The sequence below is a fragment of the Protomyctophum parallelum genome (genome assembly GCF_964188405.1).
Source record: "Protomyctophum parallelum genome assembly, chromosome: 19".
In the NCBI taxonomy this organism is placed as follows: domain Eukaryota; kingdom Metazoa; phylum Chordata; class Actinopteri; order Myctophiformes; family Myctophidae; genus Protomyctophum; species Protomyctophum parallelum.
This window is the reverse complement of record NC_139717.1, coordinates 25781677-25801524: the sequence shown is the minus strand read 5'-3', so window position 1 is coordinate 25801524 and position 19848 is coordinate 25781677. Positions and strand designations below refer to the sequence as shown.

General features: G+C 45.2%; 1 protein-coding gene across 4 annotated transcripts; it reads right to left on the bottom strand.

Moving 5' to 3' along the window:
* Window positions 1-1365: 1365 nt before the first annotated feature.
* gtf2a1 (general transcription factor IIA, 1) lies at window positions 1366-19780 on the bottom strand. 4 transcript variants are annotated; one of them, XM_083790061.1, is made up of 10 exons: window positions 19542-19780; window positions 17393-17521; window positions 15597-15855; window positions 14878-14942; window positions 11772-11847; window positions 10046-10188; window positions 7973-8080; window positions 6919-7209; window positions 5254-5343; window positions 1366-3575 (listed from the first exon to the last, which is right to left on the bottom strand). In XM_083790061.1, exons 1-10 carry the CDS (start codon window positions 19569-19571, stop codon window positions 3468-3470), a joined length of 1299 nt encoding a protein of 432 aa, XP_083646187.1. In that variant the 5' UTR covers window positions 19572-19780; the 3' UTR covers window positions 1366-3467. The 4 variants fall into 4 exon arrangements, with proteins under 4 accessions (XP_083646187.1, XP_083646188.1, XP_083646189.1 ...); XM_083790062.1 differs by having other exon boundaries at window positions 10064-10188; XM_083790063.1 differs by having other exon boundaries at window positions 17393-17494.
* Between the last annotated feature and the right edge of the window lie 68 nt (window positions 19781-19848).

Below are 19848 nucleotides of genomic sequence, written 5' to 3'. Positions count from 1 at the left end.
GAGGATGAGAAAGGGCAGGGGGAGGATGAGAAAGGGAAGGGGGGGGGGAGGATGAGAAAGGGCAGGGGGAGGATGAGAAAGGGCAGGGGGAGGATGAGAAAGGGCAGGGGGAGGATGAGAAAGGGAAGGGGGGGGGGGAGGATGAGAAAGGGCAGAGGGAGGATGAGAAAGGGCAGAGGGAGGATGAGAAAGGGAAGGGGGGGGGAGGATGAGAAAGGGCAGGGGGAGGATGAGAAAGGGCAGGGGGAGGATGAGAAAGGGCAGGGGGAGGATGAGAAAGGGCAGGGGGAGGATGAGAAAGGGCAGAGGGGAGGATGAGAAAGGGCAGAGAGGAGGATGAGAAAGGGCAGAGGGAGGATGAGAAAGGGCAGGGTGAGGATGAGAAAGGGCAGGGTGAGGATGAGAAAGGGCAGAGGGAGGATGAGAAAGGGCAGGGTGAGGATGAGAAAGGGCAGGGTGAGGATGAGAAAGGGCAGAGGGAGGATGAGAAAGGGCAGAGGGAGGATGAGAAAGGGCAGAGGGAGGATGAGAAAGGGCAGAGGGAGGATGAGAAAGGGCAGAGGTAGGATGAGAAAGGGCAGAGGGAGGATGAGAAAGGGCAGAGGGAGGATGAGAAAGGGCAGGGGGAGGATGAGAAAGGGCAGGGGGAGGATGAGAAAGGGCAGAGGGAGGATGAGAAAGGGCAGAGGGAGGATGAGAAAGGGCAGAGGGAGGATGAGAAAGGGCAGAGGGAGGATGAGAAAGGGCAGGGGGAGGATGAGAAAGGGCAGAGGGAGGATGAGAAAGAGCCTGACTTCGTCATCATACAACGGCCCATAAATCAGGCATGAAATGTGACATCAGAAAGTGTACAGTGTGTTCATGTGAAATACGGTACGACGAGCTGTGAGGAGCCACTGTATAGCGGAGTGCCACCAAAGGATTGGAAGACCATCGTGATAAAAGAGCTCCTTGAAGCAGCGCTCGACCTGAATCAGTTTGGATTATACAGTTCCTTGGCACGAGACATTTTTCTTCAATTTGAGACAGAGTGTAGTGGTGCGTGCCGTGCGCTGCCGTGCACCAATAGCACTTTGTCACTTAAATTAAATTATTAAAGTTTAAAATCAGCCAATATAAGTTGTGACAACCTGATCCATTGCTTTCAGTGAGGAAAGTAGAGTTGGACTGTTAGTTTGGAGGGAGACTCGTTTGTTTAATGCGTATAGCAAAAGGCAGGGGTGTTAGTTTGCTTTGATGTTTTTGTATATTACATCTGGGTCTTTGATATCAACCCCATATCTAATAACAATCCCTTTAGTATCAAAGTTATTTATGAATAAAACATACTAGTTTCAGACAGCTAGCCAACAACCAAAGCAACAATGTATCTGAAAACATACTTTATTTTAAATTGTTGCAACACGGGGCACAAAGAAAACCAAAAAAAGAAAAAAAAAGAAACGACGCAGGGCCCCAAGTGAACCTCAATACAAAACAAAACAGTATTTTATGTTAAAACTCAATAAAAATGAGAGCACAGGAGAATCTCATGGTGGATGAAATGATTCGGGACACACAGCGCGTCTCGGAGCGTTCGTTGTCCAACCAACAGAAAGAAAGGAACACTTATTTGATTATAAGAGCACAGTTCGGTGCAGCTTTCCAACCACTCAGAAGAAAGAAAAGAAAAGAAAAAGGAAAGGAAATGAAAGGAAAGGAAAGGAAAGGAAAAAAACCATTGTGTGAACCTTCAGGAATAAATAGAAACATTTAAAATGCCGTAAAATCGTAACATTTGGGATTGTGGGGCGTTCAAGAAACTTTGAGCAGCACCCTTCCAGGAGAAAAGACTGCTATAAGTACACAACACACATCATACACACAAGGTCACACACACGGTCACACACACGCACACACCCACACGGTCACACACACACACACACACACACACAAGGTCTCACACGCACGGTCACACACACACACACACACACACACACACACACTTGAGCACGCTGTGGCTACAGACTATAGTTTGACTGATTTCAACACATTATTTTGATCAACTGACAGTGCAAATATTTAGACGGCTGCAAAGAACTGTATCAAGAGTGAGCAACACGAAAGACAAGAGAACATTTAAATTAGAAATGACAATGCTAGGTTTTCAAGCTGAAGATGGGATGAGGCTCCAGAAAAGTCTATTTTTGGGAATTCAGCGCTCTTGAAATTAGGAATCATTCTACAATTAGCGGTCATTTCACCGCAATTGTAACTTTGTCTTCTTAGTGTTTACCCTTCAGTGAAATACAATTTCTTAAAATGTTTAAAAACAAAAACTCCATAATAAAACACTATATTGGGCACCTGTACCATGGTAAATTATATATAAAGGACAATTTTTAAGTTTATAATCTAAGCCAGCGGCAGGAATCTGTGACATGGAATTACAGCTGATGAATACTTAGTTTGCACGCCAGTGTTGCGTCACGTGCCGAAAAGAGCCGATCCACAAGCTCACAACACGCTGTGAGATCGGTTGTTCGGGTGTGCAACACCCACGCACAACTACGTACAACTCAGCCGTTTAGGATCCCCGAAACAAAAAGATTGGGGGACGAAACCTAAAAGTCCAACAATCATTCTTAAAGAAAATAAAAGAAAGAAAGGCAACGACCTTCGACTGGTGGCACTACTGCTTTGTCCCCGACTGGTCAACACAGTCAAAAGCGACTACAGTGCATTGATCATGGATGAGTTTGATTATTCTTTTTTTTTGTTATGAGGTTATGCCGGATGCCCTCTGACACACAGGGAAAGCACGGGGGACAATCAAGTCAGGGTCACACTGGTCCACTACGAATGCATGGATGTGAAACACTAAGAGTTCCAAAAGGAGGTTAATTCAGACACTAAGGTGGAGGGTGGTGATGTTGGGGGCGGGGCGGGGCGGGGCGGGGCGGGGCGGGCGAGGAAGAAGCCTGCAGTGGGTGTAGGGTAGGGAAGCAAAAAAAAGACCACAATCTGTTCCCAGGCGTTTATCCTAACCCTCCCACCTCAAATCATACATACCGCGCACACGCGCACACACACACACACACACACACACACACACACACACACACACTCACTCACTCACTCACTCACTCACTCACTCACTCACACACACGCCCCTCAGAGGTCTCTCATCCTGCAAGGCTAGTTAGGCGTTACGAACAACCCCCCCCCCCCCCTCCCCCACAACCCTAACCCAGGATTCTTCCAGTACCTCACAGTTCTTTTGGGTTTCTCAAAGAGTTCATTATGGTTGCATTGTCTCCGTCGGGAGCAGGTCTCCTGAAACCGGAGCCCTTCACGAGGACAGTGACGTGTCTCCGTTTAAAAGTGGACAGAAGGTTCTTCCAGCAGAGTTCCTGCTCCTGTCTCCTTTTTGTGGATTTTTTTTGTGTTTTTGTGTTTTCCATCCCCACACGGCCACTACTTGCGTTTCACCATTCGGCATCCCCAATGGCCTTGGAGAAGACATAGTCCCTCCCGTTCAGATTCATGATGCCGTCCTTCAGGTGGAATTTCCATTTGTTCTTACTTCTGTGGATCTGGGAAGAAGGAACGAGGGAGGAAATGAACACGGCGTGGGAGTATGAGCGCAGACACGGACACAGTTTCACTTTTACAGCCTCTTAAATCTCACGCTCACGCATGCAGGTGTTGCGTGCGGAGGATCATGCACATAAACGCCACGGGACTAGAATGTTTCACCCGGCGTTTCTGTTTTTATGGCCAGTAACGTCCCAAAGACATCCCAAGGTTTCCAACTCATTGAGGTTAGAGAATTGATGAGATTCAGAGATACATGCATGTCGTTGCCGTTGAGCAGAAACCTCTTATCTCCATTTTGTGTTTTTTCGTAAATGAATGCCCTACTAAACATGATCATACTACAGTATCACACACAAACATCACATGTAGCAGATCTACAAGCTCCAAACATGGCGAAAAGCAACACGTCCCAAGCTTGTATTGTATTTGTAGATCTGCTACTTTAGCAGTTTTTTCATTTGAATCCTGAAGTAAAAGTTTTCCTCCCGACAGAGGCGATATATTAATATTAATAATGTCCGGAAGGCGGAGATTGTTTGTGTGTCGTGTGTGTATGCGTGCGCGGCTAATCTCGGAAACCGCTGGACCAATCAGCATCAACCTTTTCATGCACACTACCAGTAGGCCATGGAAGACACTCCAGTCACTTTGTTTTTAAATAACCTTTACATGTCTGCCTAGAACTGTCACACAATCAAACGTTTTCCCTGAATTTATTGGATCATGAGACAATTCTCATTACAGGCTACGCGCATTTCCCAACTACATGATACAACAGATGATTTAACCTGACACTCAGTCTGAATTTTCATTTCGTTTCACTTGAAAGCCCTCCCCACGGCAGCAGTTTATGGGATGGGCGTTTTGTTAGCTAATCAAACATAGCCGATCCGTGAGCTTGTAGATCTGATACTACTTTCGCTATTTGTTGAGTTTCAAGTGACGTTGTAGTATGATTAGGGGGGGGAAGGGGGGGGGGGGGGGAGTGGTATTAATTGGCCAAAACTAAAAACACAAAAAGTTTAAATGACATTTCTTCCCGACAGCAGTGATATCAATCTGGGGGTCCTTCAAAGGAAAATGTTTGAGAACTACTGATTTAGGCCCCTTAGTTTTACACGAGAACGGTTTCCATAGAAAACGGCAAAACATATCATTTGCTGGGGTGATGCAGTTTAGACTACGACAGCGTTTTCGCCTTTTCGGGAGGGTGAAAACGCAAAAAGCCAAAAGTCCTTCCAGAGTATACTGTAGTTCTTTGAAAACGCTTCGCTTGGCGTCTCCAGGTAAATGGGCAAAAAAGAAAAAAAAAAAAAAACCTGGGACAGCATGGCTCATGTCGGCACCCAGCGTCGCTTTAATGTTTATCACATTGGTGCAGAGCAGCAGACCATATTTGGAGTTCCAAGAATAAGCAAGCGCTCCCTCGCCCCGCTCAACCTACAAATACAAATGCAGAGACTAGCGAGCCGCTGCATTTGTAAATGTAAACCATGACGTAAACAAACAGACTTCTGATAGGAAGTACAATGGAAGTGGTTCTTCTGCATGCGTGTCTGGTCTATCTGGCAGTGCGTCAGCGCCACCTAACCACCTGGCATGCACACTACAGCATGTTAAATCACTGTGTGTGTGTGTGTGTGTGTGTGTGTGTGTGTGTGTGTGCTGTGGTACCTTGTCATATTGGCACACCACTACATTCTCTGTATCAAACAGTTCTTGGTCCTCCTCGTCACTCACGTCGTCCCCACTGTTCAGAGGCTCCTAGAGGAAGAAACACCACCATGAGAACAGGTCAACACCACCATGAGAACAAGTCAACACCACCATGAGAACAGGTCAACACCACCATGAGAACAAGTCAACACCACCATGAGAACAGGTCAACACCACCATGAGAACAAGTCAACACCACCATGAGAACAGGTCAACACCACCATGAGAACAAGTCAACACCACCATGAGAACAGGTCAACACCACCATGAGAACAGGTCAACACCACCGCCGGTGACCATGACACGTGACTCATCGTCACTTGGCTGAAGCTGAGACAAGCTTACGAATGCAATCTCTCTGTGCAATGCAGTCTCATTCTTCAGGTCGATACTATAGTAATAGTCCATAGTTTAATTTTACACTCTTGAGTTAAACTCTCCAGCTACTACTACTAAATCCTTCTCCAGCTAATATTACTTCCTGTTTACCTTCATATTTTCTCACCAACTCGCCGTTTTAAACAGTGTGTGAGGCTGCATTATCAACCAAATGGACTCGAGTTGATTATCAAGAAGGCGATGTAAAGTGTATACATCGCAATGCATATACAGGTATGCATATACATTGACTTTAGTCCAGAGGCATTTTGGTCATTGTGTTCACTCAGTTCAGACCTTTTGCAACAGTAGTCATCTATCTATAAATGCACCACGTCTCTGTTTTTCTGTCTGTACGTACTGTACGTGTGTAATCCACGTAACTCGAGAACCGTCAACTTCAAATTCGACACACGCGTTCCACACCACCGCAGCTTGCTGTGCCCAGTGTAGAGTAGGTCGGACCCACGGTTGCCAGAACCACCCCAAAAAGGCCTCTGCCCAGGCCCCTGCCCAGCGTTCCTCTGCCCAGGCCCCTGCCCAGCGTTCCTCTGCCCGGGCCCCTGCCCAGCGTTCCTCTGCCCGGGCCCCTGCCCAGCGTTCCTCTGCCCGGGCCCCTGCCCAGCGTTCATATATGGAGCTGGCCTACTTGGGACCTCACAACACTCCATATTTTAGCATGCCTGACACAGAACTCCACAAGCTGGCCTGTTCTGACATTCCCAACACTCCATATTTGGGCATGGCTGACAAAGAACTCCATATATAGGAATAAAGGGACACAGAGAGACACATACGGTACATAAATCTGACATCATTCTGACGTTGAGCATAAAAGCAACAGACATAATATCTGGGTGGGGCATGCATTTACAACTTGCATGTGGCTTCATTAGGCTGTGGCTGACTCAATTGGTTGTAAATGTTAGGCTGTACTGTTTTGCATAGTATTTTCACGTTATATCGCCTTTGTGATAATCGACTCGAGTACATTTGGTTGATAAAGCGGCCTGACACTCCATATCTTCTCACCAACTCGCATACAGTTGTGATTTGAAACGAAGGAAAACGGAAAGTAATATTGGCTGGAGGAGGATTTAAGAGTAGTACTAGTAGTTGGAGAGTTTAACTCAAGAGTGTAAAATACGTCCCCTGTCCCCATAGCGTCCCCGGTGGGAATCAAACCCAGGACCTGGATTCCGCTCTTGGCTTCGTCAAGGGGCCAATCCCGACACATTAACGTACCTCCTCCACTTGTCCGTCCTCGCCGCCGTCCTTGTCCTTCTCCTCCTCTTCGTCTTCATCGTACTCCTCCTCCTCGTCCTCGTCTTCTTCCGAGGAGGTGTCGCCCGCTCCGTCCACCTGCAGCATCATGGGAGGTTGCTGCTGCTGCTGCTGCTGCTGTGGGACCTGCTGGGCCTGTAGCGCAGCTGCACCCTGGGCCTGTTGGGCCTGTTGGAGCTGCTGGGCCTGTTGCAGCTGCTGCAGCTGAGCCACTGTCTGCCCGGGCTGAGCCATGGCTGCTGCCTGCATCACCTGTTGAGAACACGCAGTAGATCGAATCAGTGCTTCTCAAAACGTTCGTTCGTTTCTAGGACATCCCATAACTCTGAGAGTTACAGACCTGTAAAGGGTCCACTTGGAACTCCATCATGGACCCCACCTTGAGAAGCTATGTAATAGAGTTAGTGTTGAAGTGTCCTTGACTCGCAAGATGCGGCTGAACTCCTAATTGCTCCTCTGCCATCGGGGTGTGTGTGTGTGTGTGTGTGTGTGTGAATGTAATCTCTAACAATCTACAGTATGTAAAGCGCTTTGGATAAAAGTGCTATATAAATGTGTGTGACTCACTAGATTAGATTAGTTTCAATATCACCATTATGAATCCATTTCTCAATTATGACATTTAAACCAAAACAGCATTTTCATTTTTCATATAAGGATCCCGTGGATAGAATAATTTAAAATGGGGTCCATGTCCTAATAAAAGTCAATTTGGGTGTTCGTGGCATAGTGAATAGTGATGTTTGAAAACGCCTGGCCTAAATTACACAGATAATGTGGATGTTGTCGTTATAATAATATCCCGGAGATGCTAGTGGAAATAATAAAACCCTTGATTCAATTGGAAATGATTGGAAATTGAAACGCCATGTACAGTGCAGGACGTCGCAAAGCCCCTTTTCTGATTGCAATTAGAGCGAGCCATCATTGCCTTTCCTCCGTTTGGCATGACAGAGAGGCTCAGGTCAGCCAGAGGAATGAAAGGTCTGGCGTTAAGTAACAAGTGGAAACCGACCTGCTGCGCGTTGCCCTGGACTTTGGTTCCCGGGGCGAGGACAAGCTGCTGTGGCTGAATGATGACTCCCGTCTGCTGGGGAAGGCCTCCCTGCATCGGAGCCAGGACCTGCAAGACGCACACAAGTTCGGAAGAGATTGTTAAGACAAATTCACGCTTTGATGGATAAGCATTGCGCGACATGTCGCTCAACAAAAGGTTTTAACCCATTTAGACCTGAGGACGATTCTACAAATGTCTTCTAAAACCTGACAGTTTTCTGAAAAACCCTATGTTTCTATGTCAGTGGTTCTCAAACATTTTCATGTCAAGGACCCCCAAGATTATATGTAATTGGCTGCCGACCCCCATTTGAAAATATGTTGTTCCTGGGACCACCCAGAAGCAAAGATTTGAGTTAAAAATGTTGGCTCTGAAAGAATAGATATTCAAAGATTTGCACTACGTTTTTATGATTTAAAAAAAATAGCAGACCTACAAGCTCGTATCGTGGCACTCTGCGCCGCGCTATGAGCTTGTAGATCTGCTATTTTTCAACAGCTAAAGGATAACATAATGCTTAAAACACAAAAAGGGGTTCCCGCACAAAATGGGTTGAGAAATTCATGCTTTGATGGATAAGCATTGTGCGACATGTCGCTCAACAAAAGGTTTTAAAACATATTTTTTCAACTGCTAAAAAAAACGACTGGTGTTGACAGGACATAGTCCTGGAGGATGTAGCTGTTCAGAATCTCCACCTTTGGAGACTGAAATGTGCACCCATTCCCAGCCAATGATCAAAGTCATTTCTTCCTCAGTCTACAGTACCCTGCTGTTTCCCCTCAATGTTTTCATATCAACCGTCTCAATAAAAATGAAATAGCATGTGTTGTTGAATGGGATATAGATGTAATTAACCTTTTCTCAGCAGCTCACACACACTGGCAGCGATCCCATATAATAAACCAATTCGGGCATTTCAGGTCACTATCGATCAAACTGAAGGCTTTACTGCTTCGGAGAAGCTTGTGAATCATTAATTATTAGTTATCCTTAAGGGGAGAAACAATTACAAATCTCTGGTGACATTTGAAGGCTGGCTCCCGAGAGCCCATATTTCTTCCAGCCCCACCGGATTTGATCCTTCGTTTGTCTCCATTTCAAGATTTAAAAAAGTTAAATTATTTCAGTCTAGTCTTCCAATGCTGGAAGAAGAGGAAAATAATGTATTTAATGTAATGTATGTCTTTCTAACGTTGTACAGCAAGTGAAGTTCAAGCTGAAATGTCAAGTTATGCTTTGCAGGCTGATAAAACACAAGCCGACCATGGCATGCAGCTCAACACATTTGCTCCACCAAGGTAAAGTAGGGCCAAACATCCAGAGGCTCCACATTGACACGTCCACTAGAGTGCCAATAGCTCCACCTGGAGGACATGCAGTGGTAGTGGAAAGAATTTAAACCCTTCACTATATAATACATACTTTATATCCCAAAGAGTGGGTCGGGGCCCATTTGTGGGTCACGGACTCGAGTAAATATCCCATGTTATTTTCCTACGTTTAAAAAAAAAGGTATTTCTTTCCAAAAGATTTTCTTTTTTTTACATAAAAATCCATTTTATAACAATCCATACAATAATTAAGAAGTAGTGAAAATAGCCGATCTACAAGCTCTCAATGTGGTGAGAAGCGACACATCGTATTTTTACAAAATAATTATAAAATAAAAATGCTTACACTAGTATTTGTCTGTGCAAAATGCAAATATATTTAAATTAAAATATAGAGATATAGTGAAGGGGTCTGAATACAGCATATTTTCTCCTCCATCAGACGGTGTTAGGTTCCAATACCACCAGGAGGATTGTCGCATCCAACCAGGAGATTTAAACCTTTGCCATTATAATTTATATTAAAAAGAAAGCATTACAATAAAATGCCGATTTGGTGCTCAGCTCCAGTCATATTGAGCAGCAAATCTTTATATCCTATAAATGTATACATGTATTATTTAACATATCTGTAATTGCAGCTTACAGGGATTTTCGCTCGTACAGAGGAAACATTAAGTCAGTGCTGTAGGCCTACCTGCGTGATGGGGCGTACCTGCTGTATGACAGGGGCCTGCACACCGCCCGGCTGCATCTGTTGCTGCAGCAGGATCTGCTGCTGGGGCTGCTGGATGATGTACTGAGCCCCGTTGGGAGCACGCACCACCTGCAGGATCTGACCTGCACGGGAGGAGAGGGACAGAGCAGGCTTAGAATATATCATCCATGGGAGGAGAGGGACAGAGCAGGCTTAGAATATATCATCCATGGGAGGAGAGGGACAGAGCAGGTTTAGAATATATCATCCATGGGAGGAGAGGGACAGAGCAGGCTTAGAATATATCATCCATGGGAGGAGAGGGACAGAGCAGGCTTAGAATATATCATCCATGGGAGGCGAGGGACAGAGCAGGCTTAGAATATATCATCCATGGGAGGAGAGGGACAGAGCAGGCTTAGAATATATCGTCCATGGGAGGAGAGGGACAGAGCAGGCTTAGAATATATCGTCCGGAGATTAAGGCATTCGCCGGCTGAGATCGTCTTTTGACGCCTTTACCCATATTACTCCGGTTTGAGCTTCACTGCATTGGCTTCCTGTTGTTTTTAGGATTGATTTTACTTGTTTACAAAGCTCTCAATGGTCTTGTTTTTAGGATTGATTTTACTTTTGTTTTACTTGTTTACAAAGCTCTCAATGGTCTTGTTTTTAGGATTGATTTTACTTTTGTTTTACTTGTTTACAAAGCTCTCAATGGTCTTGTTTTTAGGATTGATTTTACTTTTGTTTTACTTGTTTACAAAGCTCTCAATGGTCTTGCACTGCCCCCCTCAGGTCCTCCGATGCTGGCCTGCTCGATGTGCCTAAAACAAAAGGCAACTAAAAAACACGGTGGGGCAGCTTTCTGCTTCTACGGGCCGGCAGCGTGGAACAAACTCCCACTATAGCTTCGACAGGCAGCCTCTGTAGACATTTTTTTTTTTTTTTTTAAGATATTTTTTTGCGGCTTACGCCTTTTATTGATTTTTTAAGGGACAGATAGTAGGCTGACAGGAAACGGGAGAGAGATGGGGGGATGACATGCGGTAAAGGCCGTGTCGGGTTCGGGAGTCGAACCCGCGGCACACCGCGACTGGATCACCAGTCCGGTGCCCAGACCGTTACGCTACGGCCTGGGCCCTGTAGACACTTTTTAAGCACAGCTCAAGACCTACTTCTACACTCTCTTTTAAATTCTTTGTCGTTATTCATGTCCTCATTGTATTGCATTACAGCTATTATTTTAATGTTTTAATATGCCTTGCTTTTCTTTTCTTTTTTCTCCATTGCTCTGCAAAGCTGCATATCATGTCATGAAAGGTGCTATACACGTTTTATTTTTATTATTACTACTACTAAAGGCGATATTGTGTGGTTAAAAATATTTGTAAATATCTATATTCTGATTCTGAGTAATTGCAAGTGTTTGTTCAGTAACAGGGTTCTACCCATCTCTCCAGCTCTTTGTAAACAGAAAATAAATGTCAGAGACACCATTTTCTCTGACATTTATTCAGTCATGAGAGAACCCACTTATCAGCTTAAATTGATCATATTCAAGTTTTGGTTTTTTAGCATGCATTTCATCACTTAAATCACTTGAAATGTCACTTACAGGTATTTATATTGTATCAGTCCTCTGCTAATTGGATGAACCCTTCAGCATGATCAATAGTCTAGCTGTGTGCGTGTGTGTGTGTGTCTGTGCATGCGTGCTTGCTACCTTGACTGGTGATAAGCTGCTGGTATGGAGTGACTCCTGTGGGCAGGGCCAAAGTTGCTGCAGTTGCTGCAGCACTCTAGAGGAGAGGAGAAAAGAACACACACCGTCATGAAGCTACTAGACTAGAGAGAGACCCACACACTCAGGCAAAAGGCCTTGGACAACATACAGTATCCGAGTAGAAATGAGCAGAGATGTCTAGGTTGTTGGACTAGAATGTTTAGATGGATGATTTGAGACAGCCAAAGGTGGAAGGGCTGTGTTGAAATGTTTTAACGGACTGCTGTTTTGGCAGTTGGAAATATTGTGGAGATGTGGGATTATGGATGGTCTTCTTTTCTTTGTTTAATTGTTTACTTTATTTGGAAAAAAGCTTTGTACAATAATCTTTCAGATCCGTTGTACAAACAAATCTTTTGTGCAATTCCCAAGGTTCTTTCCCCCCCCCCCCCCCATTTCCCTCTATCCTACCCCCAAAAAACATATTTATGTAATATTTTGCCTTCCGATTGAATGTGTTAAACAGCAGCTATTTTTATTCGATGAGATCGTCTGTAATTAGGTTTGTCTTTGTCAATTTAATTTTCCCCGTTTAGATTAGAAACGAAGGCTTTAGAAAACCACCTGCTCACGGAATTCAAACACAACATGAAACCTGTTTGTAGCACTGTGAAAAAGAAATGCAGGCACAGCTCAAAAAAATAAATCAAGAAAAGGGAACGTGGAACTAGAAAGGAACAGATGTGACTTCTGACACGAACAGATTGCTCGTGAAAACGGAGAACGACTGAAAAAAATGAAAATCTATCTAAGATGATGGGCGTGACACCAAGGAAAGGTATAATATATGATTATTTTTTACCGTTTTTTGTACCATTGCTGTCATGGCCATATAATTATTTTAGAACTACATGATAATGGCAAAAGATATGATTTCATTCTGATCACGTCATCGCAAACAAAACAGTAGGTTACGAAAGGTAACCCCGGTTCTTTGACTATTCGGTTTCGTCTCTAAAATCAACCGAACCGAATATGCATCTTTTGCTACTACTGGGCGGAATAGTTTTGGTGGCCGAATATTCGGACGGTGCATCCATAATCTCAAATAATTGTAATTAGGCGATTATGTACTGTAATAATTGTGACAGGCCTCGGTGCAAGAGAGAGAGCCATGGGTGGAGGAGGGGAGAGCATAGGGCGTGTGTTTAGGAAGGGGATGAGTGCTCCCTGATTAGGCCTCGGTGCAAGAGAGAGAGCCATGGATGGAGGAGAGGAGAGGATAGGGCGTGTGTTTAGGAAGGGGATGAGTGCTCCCTGATTAATCTGTCCAGTAAGCCTCAGCCCTGACTGACAGCCTTGTTTGACGACTTCCTGAAGAATTAGATGACTTCATCCTTTTCTTATCCCGCTTCCATCTGTGAGCTCAACTGGGCCACGCCACACACTCAAGTGTACAGCAGGGATGTCTCTGGGCCAGTCTGTACAGTATGTGCATTAGCCTGGCTGTACAGCAGGGATGTCTCTGGGCCAGTCTGTACAGTATGTGCATTATCCTCGCGTACTGATACTAATATCACTGCGTGGATATTAGTCTCGTCCTCGACTCCCTCTCAGTGGTCGACGTTTTTTCTTCGCAATGACGGTCATTGCGGGGTCATTGAATGACCCCGCCCCATATTTGAATACTGGGCCCTGGTTGGTTATAGCCTGGTTCCAGACTAATCTGGAGGGGAGGGGCCAGACTTAATCCCACAATCGGGAGGGGCCAGACTTAATCTGCCTGGGACAATATGCATTGCAAAGGCAGATGAAGGCTGGCTATGCGAGGCTATAATGTGCATGTTATAGTTACAATGGGGAGCCGCAACACTGATCCCCGAACCAGAATCGAACGGAGGATGTTGTACAAATATGGAGCTTTTTGATACATTTACATACATAGAGACGTCGCCTGTCGGACCACACACACACACACAGGGTTTCCTGCACTATGTTGTTGGCATGGCGCTGCTTTTTTTTTTTTTTTGAGGGGGCTAGTGAATCATGGTGTGTGTGATATGAAATGTCCAGTACCTCCCCAAGTGCCACCCCAGTGTCTGCCCAGTGTCTGCCCAGTGCCTCCCCAGTGTCCGCCAAGTGCCTCCCCAGTGTCTGCCCAGTGGCTCCCCAGTACCTCCCTAGTGTCCCCTGAGTACCTAACCCAGTGTCCCCCTGAGTGCCTCCCCAGTGTCCCCCTGAGTGCCTCCCCAATGTCTCCCCAGTGCCTCCCCAGTGTCTTCCCAGTGCCTCCCAGTGTCCCCCTGAGTGCCTCCCCAGTGTCTCCCCAGTGTCTCCCCAGTGCCTCCCCAATGTCTCCCCAGTGCCTCCCCAGTGTCTCCCCAGTGCCTCCCCAGTGTCCGCCAAGTGCCTCCCCAGTGTCTGCCCAGTACCTCCCCAGTGTCCCCCTGAGTGCCTCCCCAGTGTCCCCCTGAGTGCCTCCCCAGTGCCTCCCCAATGTCTCCCCAGTGGCTGCAGTTTCTCCCCAGTGTCTCCCCAGTGCCCCCCTGAGTGCCTCCCCAGTGCCTCCCAGTGTCCCCCTGAGTGCCTCCCCAGTGTCTCCCCAGTGCCTCCCCAATATGTCTCCCCAGTGGCTGCAGTTTCTCCCCAGTGCCTCCCTGAGTGCCTCCCCAGTGCCCCCCTGAGTGCCTCCCCAGTGCCTCCCAGTGCCCCCTTGAGTGCCTCCCCAGTGTCTCCCCAGTGCCTCCCAGTGTCCCCCTGAGTGCCTCCCCAGTGTCTCCCCAGTGTCCCCCTGAGTGCCTCCCCAGTGCCTCCCTGAGTGCCTCCCCAGTGCCTCCCCAGTGCCTCCCCAGTGCCTCCCCAGTGTGCCCCCGAGTGCCTCCCCAGTGTCTCCCCAGTGTCTTCCCAGTGCCTCCCCAGTGCCTGCCCAGTGTCTCCAATAGCAATACAAGAGCAATAAATTAATCTTAATTTATTAATCAAATTAATTAATTAAAATTTTCGACAGAACCCCCCCCCCCCCCCCGCGCCATGCCAAAGCTTTTTCCTGCAGGAAACACTGACACACACACACACAGGACGAGCGCTTGCATAAACGTTCACTCACCATCCCCGTTGCACTCATATGCTGTAGAATCTTTGGATCCTGAACAATGACTTGCTGCTGGGGAGCTGTGCAGAGATAAACAATTCAGACCATGTTATACATTTTTACACAGACACAGGTTATTTTGGATTAGGTTTTATTAGGCATTTTCTGATTCTAAATCATGGCAGAGAAGGGGAAATAAATTAATTACTGATGTGATGCCAGACCCACGTTGTTTATTATAACAATTCCTATCCTTAAAATAAAAGTGAAGATCGTTTAACTCGTAGAATCCTCTGCCCCTTTAACATGTCTCTGTGGCGATCAAGTGGACACAGCGGTGTCTACAGTATATGGAGCCCAGAGTAATATAGTACGAGAGTGGCAACACTAGCGTCGACTCCCATTGTAACAATGGAATGCGGAAGTGCTCATTCTATCTCAATGGGATAGTTCCAATGTTTGGAACGATAGCCCATAGGCACCCACTTTGCGGCGAGATCAAAGCGTGTCGCCACTACTCTGATGGAGCCATACCGAGTGTTTATTATTTTACTCTCAGTATTTTAGTATATATATATATTTGTTTACAGTGTGTACAGCACTGGTTCAACGCTGTCATTTTAAACATGCTCTATACGTGCTCTTGCCCTGCTCTCCACTGCACCTGCTCTCAACACGGATTAGACTGCCAGATTAATAGCATTTATAACGCGAGTTCCAACGCTCGGGCCAACCTTGCTGCTGTTGCTGCATCAGAACTTGCTGGGCCTGCGCTGGCTGTGCCATCTGCTGGATCTGCTGGACCTGGTGGGTCTGGTGTGTCTGCTGCTGATGCAGCTGCTGTTGTTGCTGCTGATGTTGCTGCTGCTGCTGCTGTTGCTGCAGCTGCAGCTGTTGCTGTTGCTGCTGCAGCTGAGCGGCCTGCAGGGCTGCCTGCTCTTCAGTATGGAAGCCCTCCACTGCCTTGGACTGCATTAGTTTGTTCTCCCATAGCTGGAGCGACAGTAAGAAACAAGACAAAACTAAAACCAATAAACCATATTTTGAGCATGAGCAATACAGGCGTAAACACTTTAGATCCTCCATACTTACTCAAAAGGACCGGAGTTGCACTATACTAGGTGCGCTCTTTGTTCGTTTTGTCAGGTGAAACCTGACCTATGTCTTACTCAATTTTTTGTATTTTGTGTGTACAGCACTTTGTTTCAACTCTGTTGTTTTAAATGTGCTTTATAAATAAAGTGGATTGGAGCTGAACAATGGAACCACTGGTCACTGTGGTGCTAATCGATCACATACTTTGCAACAGGCATACGACAATGCACAAGAAGCTAACTAACATGGAGGACGATGCAGTAGACAGTTATAGGACAGATATAGGGTTCAAGTGGTTAAATCACAGATAAGTCAAGTTACATGGTAACAACTTCTACATCAGCCCTGATGCATATTGTCATGCTATTTCAACGGTTCTGTTCACAATTTAAACACTAAAATGTGGGTGCATCCCTTAGATAGGGGGTTTCATTTCGTATTTCAATACGGAAGCGTACCTAGCAACATCACTAAGTTATGCCACTTTATTCCACCAATGAAATAACAAGCCGCTCTGCTTAAGCTACTTTTAACGTGCAATTGCATGGGTGTGAAAACCCAGCAAAGTATAGCCATGGGGACTATGAAAACCCTTAAATTGGCTTTTGCCAACTATAAAGAGAGTGGCCCGCGGGTAATCTAGCATCACTTTGTGAAGCTTACAGGGGGTTTCTTCCCCTGGGCCAATTTGTATGGGAAATTAAATTAAAAGCATAATTCTGCCCATTTTGCTAACTGTCAAATTACGCAAATCAAATTTTCAGGTTACATTAACCTTGCTCGTGAAGCTGCTATTGAATTCTACAGTTGTCATTTTTTTTTTTTTTTTTTAAGATATTTTTTTGCGGCTTACGCCTTTTATTGATTTTTGAAGGGACAGACAGTAGGCTGACAGGAAACGGGAGAGAGATGGGGGGATGACATGCAGTAAAGGCCGTGTCGGGTCCGGGAGTCGAACCCGCGGCACACTGCGACTGGATTACCAGTCCGGTGCCCAGACCGTTACGCTACGGCCTGGATACAGTTGTCATTATTGTTACAATTACAAAACCAGCGTCTGCGGTCTCTCGTACAAGTGCTGTTCAAGGTCTTGTCTTTCTCGTCTGACACATTTTATGACAAATGGCTTTTGCAAAGTGCCACTTAATTAATTTAGTTGTACTACACGGGATGGGTATGGAAATCAACCCAAGACGAAGTTTAGAGATTATTTTATTGCAAAGGGTGGAAGTGAACATTTCCTGGTCAAGTACTATGCAGCCACAGAAAATATGCGTAAGCACTACGCAGTCACTTCAAACTTTTTAACACTTTTTAATCACTTAACACATAGCCTCTAGGCTGCAAACAAAGAGAAACATGAAAAGCTTGAAAAGTAACCTGTTATTTTCCCTGGAAGTACATAGCAACAGAAACAGGTTAGGTGGGTGGTTACCGTTTTCAGCTCTTGCAAAACCTGCTCATCCACACCCTCGTCCAGGAACAGCTCACGAACCTCATTGATGACATCCTCAATCACAGACTTATACAGTTTAGGCTGAGAGAGGACAGAAGACAGTTTAGGCTGTTGAGAGGACAGAAGACATTGATCTGGGGGTTTAATTTGAACACAGCGGTTATCTGGACACAACACTGGATACGAAACACAAACAGAAGATAATAATTGTGCTTAAGCATTGTTTCATCCAAATATTCAAGTCTCATTGCTGAAATAATTGCCAATAGGTCTTTCTTTAACATGTTATATATATATATATATATATATATATATATATATATACACACATATATAATTTTGTATTTTTATTGTATTATTATATATATTCACCAGGTTATGCATATGCACGCAAATATATGTGCCCAGAATGCACAAACAAAAACATAACCCTCTGAGCAAAAGCCAACTTTCTACAATCTTAAATTGTTGATATTTATTGCCAAATCAGCATGTTGCAGTGTATGAACTATATTATAGCATAAAGTCCGGAAAACACAAGGTCAGCATTTATGCCGTAACAACTACCGATATTACTCTACTACTACACTTCACAACAATCAACTAAGACCCATGCAGTACAGTCTGGAGGTCAGGTAATAATGGACAATGCATTGCTCGCAGTAGCACTGCGCCATATGCTAAAGTGGCTAACATTCACCTCGGTCAGGACTGTATGTATGTAAACAACTCAAAACAGGCACTATACGTTTTGAAATCAAATGGAATTTCCTCGTTTACGTGGCACGTATCGAGCTAAATATATATAGCACACACCCACAGAGAAAACACCACGTACAGCATTAAATGCAGCCAGGAACCAAAGTCCCAATATATCTCTATATATGGGGCCATCGACGTAACTACGAGCGACTACACGGGACATTGCACCGTGACTGTCCCCCGACCACAGACCAGTGAATGTCCGCAGAGCGGACCTCGGTCTCTCTCCCTCGACTCCTCTCCACTATTTAAAGGCCGGTGTGGTGTTTATATGTAGAGCCGGGTGACGTAGAGTCCAGTAGCACCTTCCCATCCCCGGGCCAGTCTATATAGAGAGCCAATATGGCTGTATAAAACCCCGCAGCCGAAAGGAGGAGGACCACAACACAGAGCACACACCACCAGAGACGTGGAAGCCATTTTACGGAGCGCCCAACAGTAGCATTTTTTCTCTAAGTGGCGAATTAGGTGGATATTTATGGAATAAATGAGTGATCGGGTATTTTTTTTAGTAGTATGGTTGTCGGTGGGGGGTATATTTGCTCATAGTTAAGGACTAAGGAAGGAATTAAAACAGTGTGGAGCTGTGTGTGTGTGTGTGGGACAGCTAGCCGTGCCTTGTTGTTCGTTCGTGGAATGGTGGACATTACGAGACTGCATATTCTCTCTCTCGATCTGATCAAATGTATGACTTTAATGAATAACTCCTTCCACAAAGTTCGGATTAATTGCCAGTGGATGATAATACAAGGTGCTTGACGTACGTTTTTTGTTTTACATCTGCTATTTTCTACGTGGCTGTAGTGCAAAGCATTTGCCACGGATTCCCTTATCGTGAATACAGACTGACACAGCTGAGCTAACGTTACTCTTTTCCTCCCCCAACACAAGAAATCCACTAGACTTATAAGTTATCAGTCCCTTAAAAGACAATAAACCACGAAGCACAATTTCCCCTCCCCTATAACAGACTGTATAACTGACTCATTCATAGAAACGGTCCATAAAAAAGCCCCCCAAAAACCCACCTGTCATGTCAAAGTCAAATCTATTTTTATGCAGAAGGCACTTTTATTTATTCTCTGCCTCATTTTAGTCCCTCGAATTTCGTCTGTCACTCTAGATGCTTTCAGATTCAGAGACACCTCTCTCTCTAGTTTCGAAATCTGGTTGAAATGACCTATTGGCAATTATTTTATTTAAAACAATGGTGAAGTGTTGGCAAAGATACTTCCCCCTTTCTTTTATTTTTTCCCCTTCCTTTTACTGCCCTCAATACAAAGCAGCAGGTTGACAAGATTTTCTCTTTTTTTTTTAACCCTCCCATTTCATTTCCACTGAGTCCTTTTTAGAGATGGAGCCTTACCACTGGGTTCGAGTTAGCCGAGCTCGCCATTATTACGCGCAGTGTTAAAAAAAACCACACGGAAAAATAGGCGAGAAATAAGCCAGAAAAAAAATAACAGAACAAAAAAAACGACTTAAAAGAACTGGGAGCGGTTGTTAAAAGTAGCCGGCATTACTTTTTGTAAATAAAACACAGTTTTTGGCGGTCTTATTTACAATCCGCGGGCTGCTGCCTTCCTCCCAGCCGTCCTCCTCTCGTCCTGGTCCTCCTTTATATACTGAGCGATGGAGCTGCGAGTGCGCGAGACATAGGGCAGGGTCAACCT

What these genes read in the sequence shown, in the direction of transcription:
- gtf2a1 (XM_083790061.1), bottom strand. Translation starts at nt 19,571, where the DNA reads ATGGCGAGCTCGGCTAACTCGAACCCAGTG. An exon ending in AGGTACGCCCCATCACGCAG is followed by an intron (nt 8,081 to 10,045) that starts GTAGGCCTACAG and finishes TGCGTCTTGCAG; the next exon opens with GTCCTGGCTCCGATGCAGGG. An exon ending in TCCAGGGCAACGCGCAGCAG is followed by an intron (nt 7,210 to 7,972) that starts GTCGGTTTCCAC and finishes TGTTCTCAACAG; the next exon opens with GTGATGCAGGCAGCAGCCAT.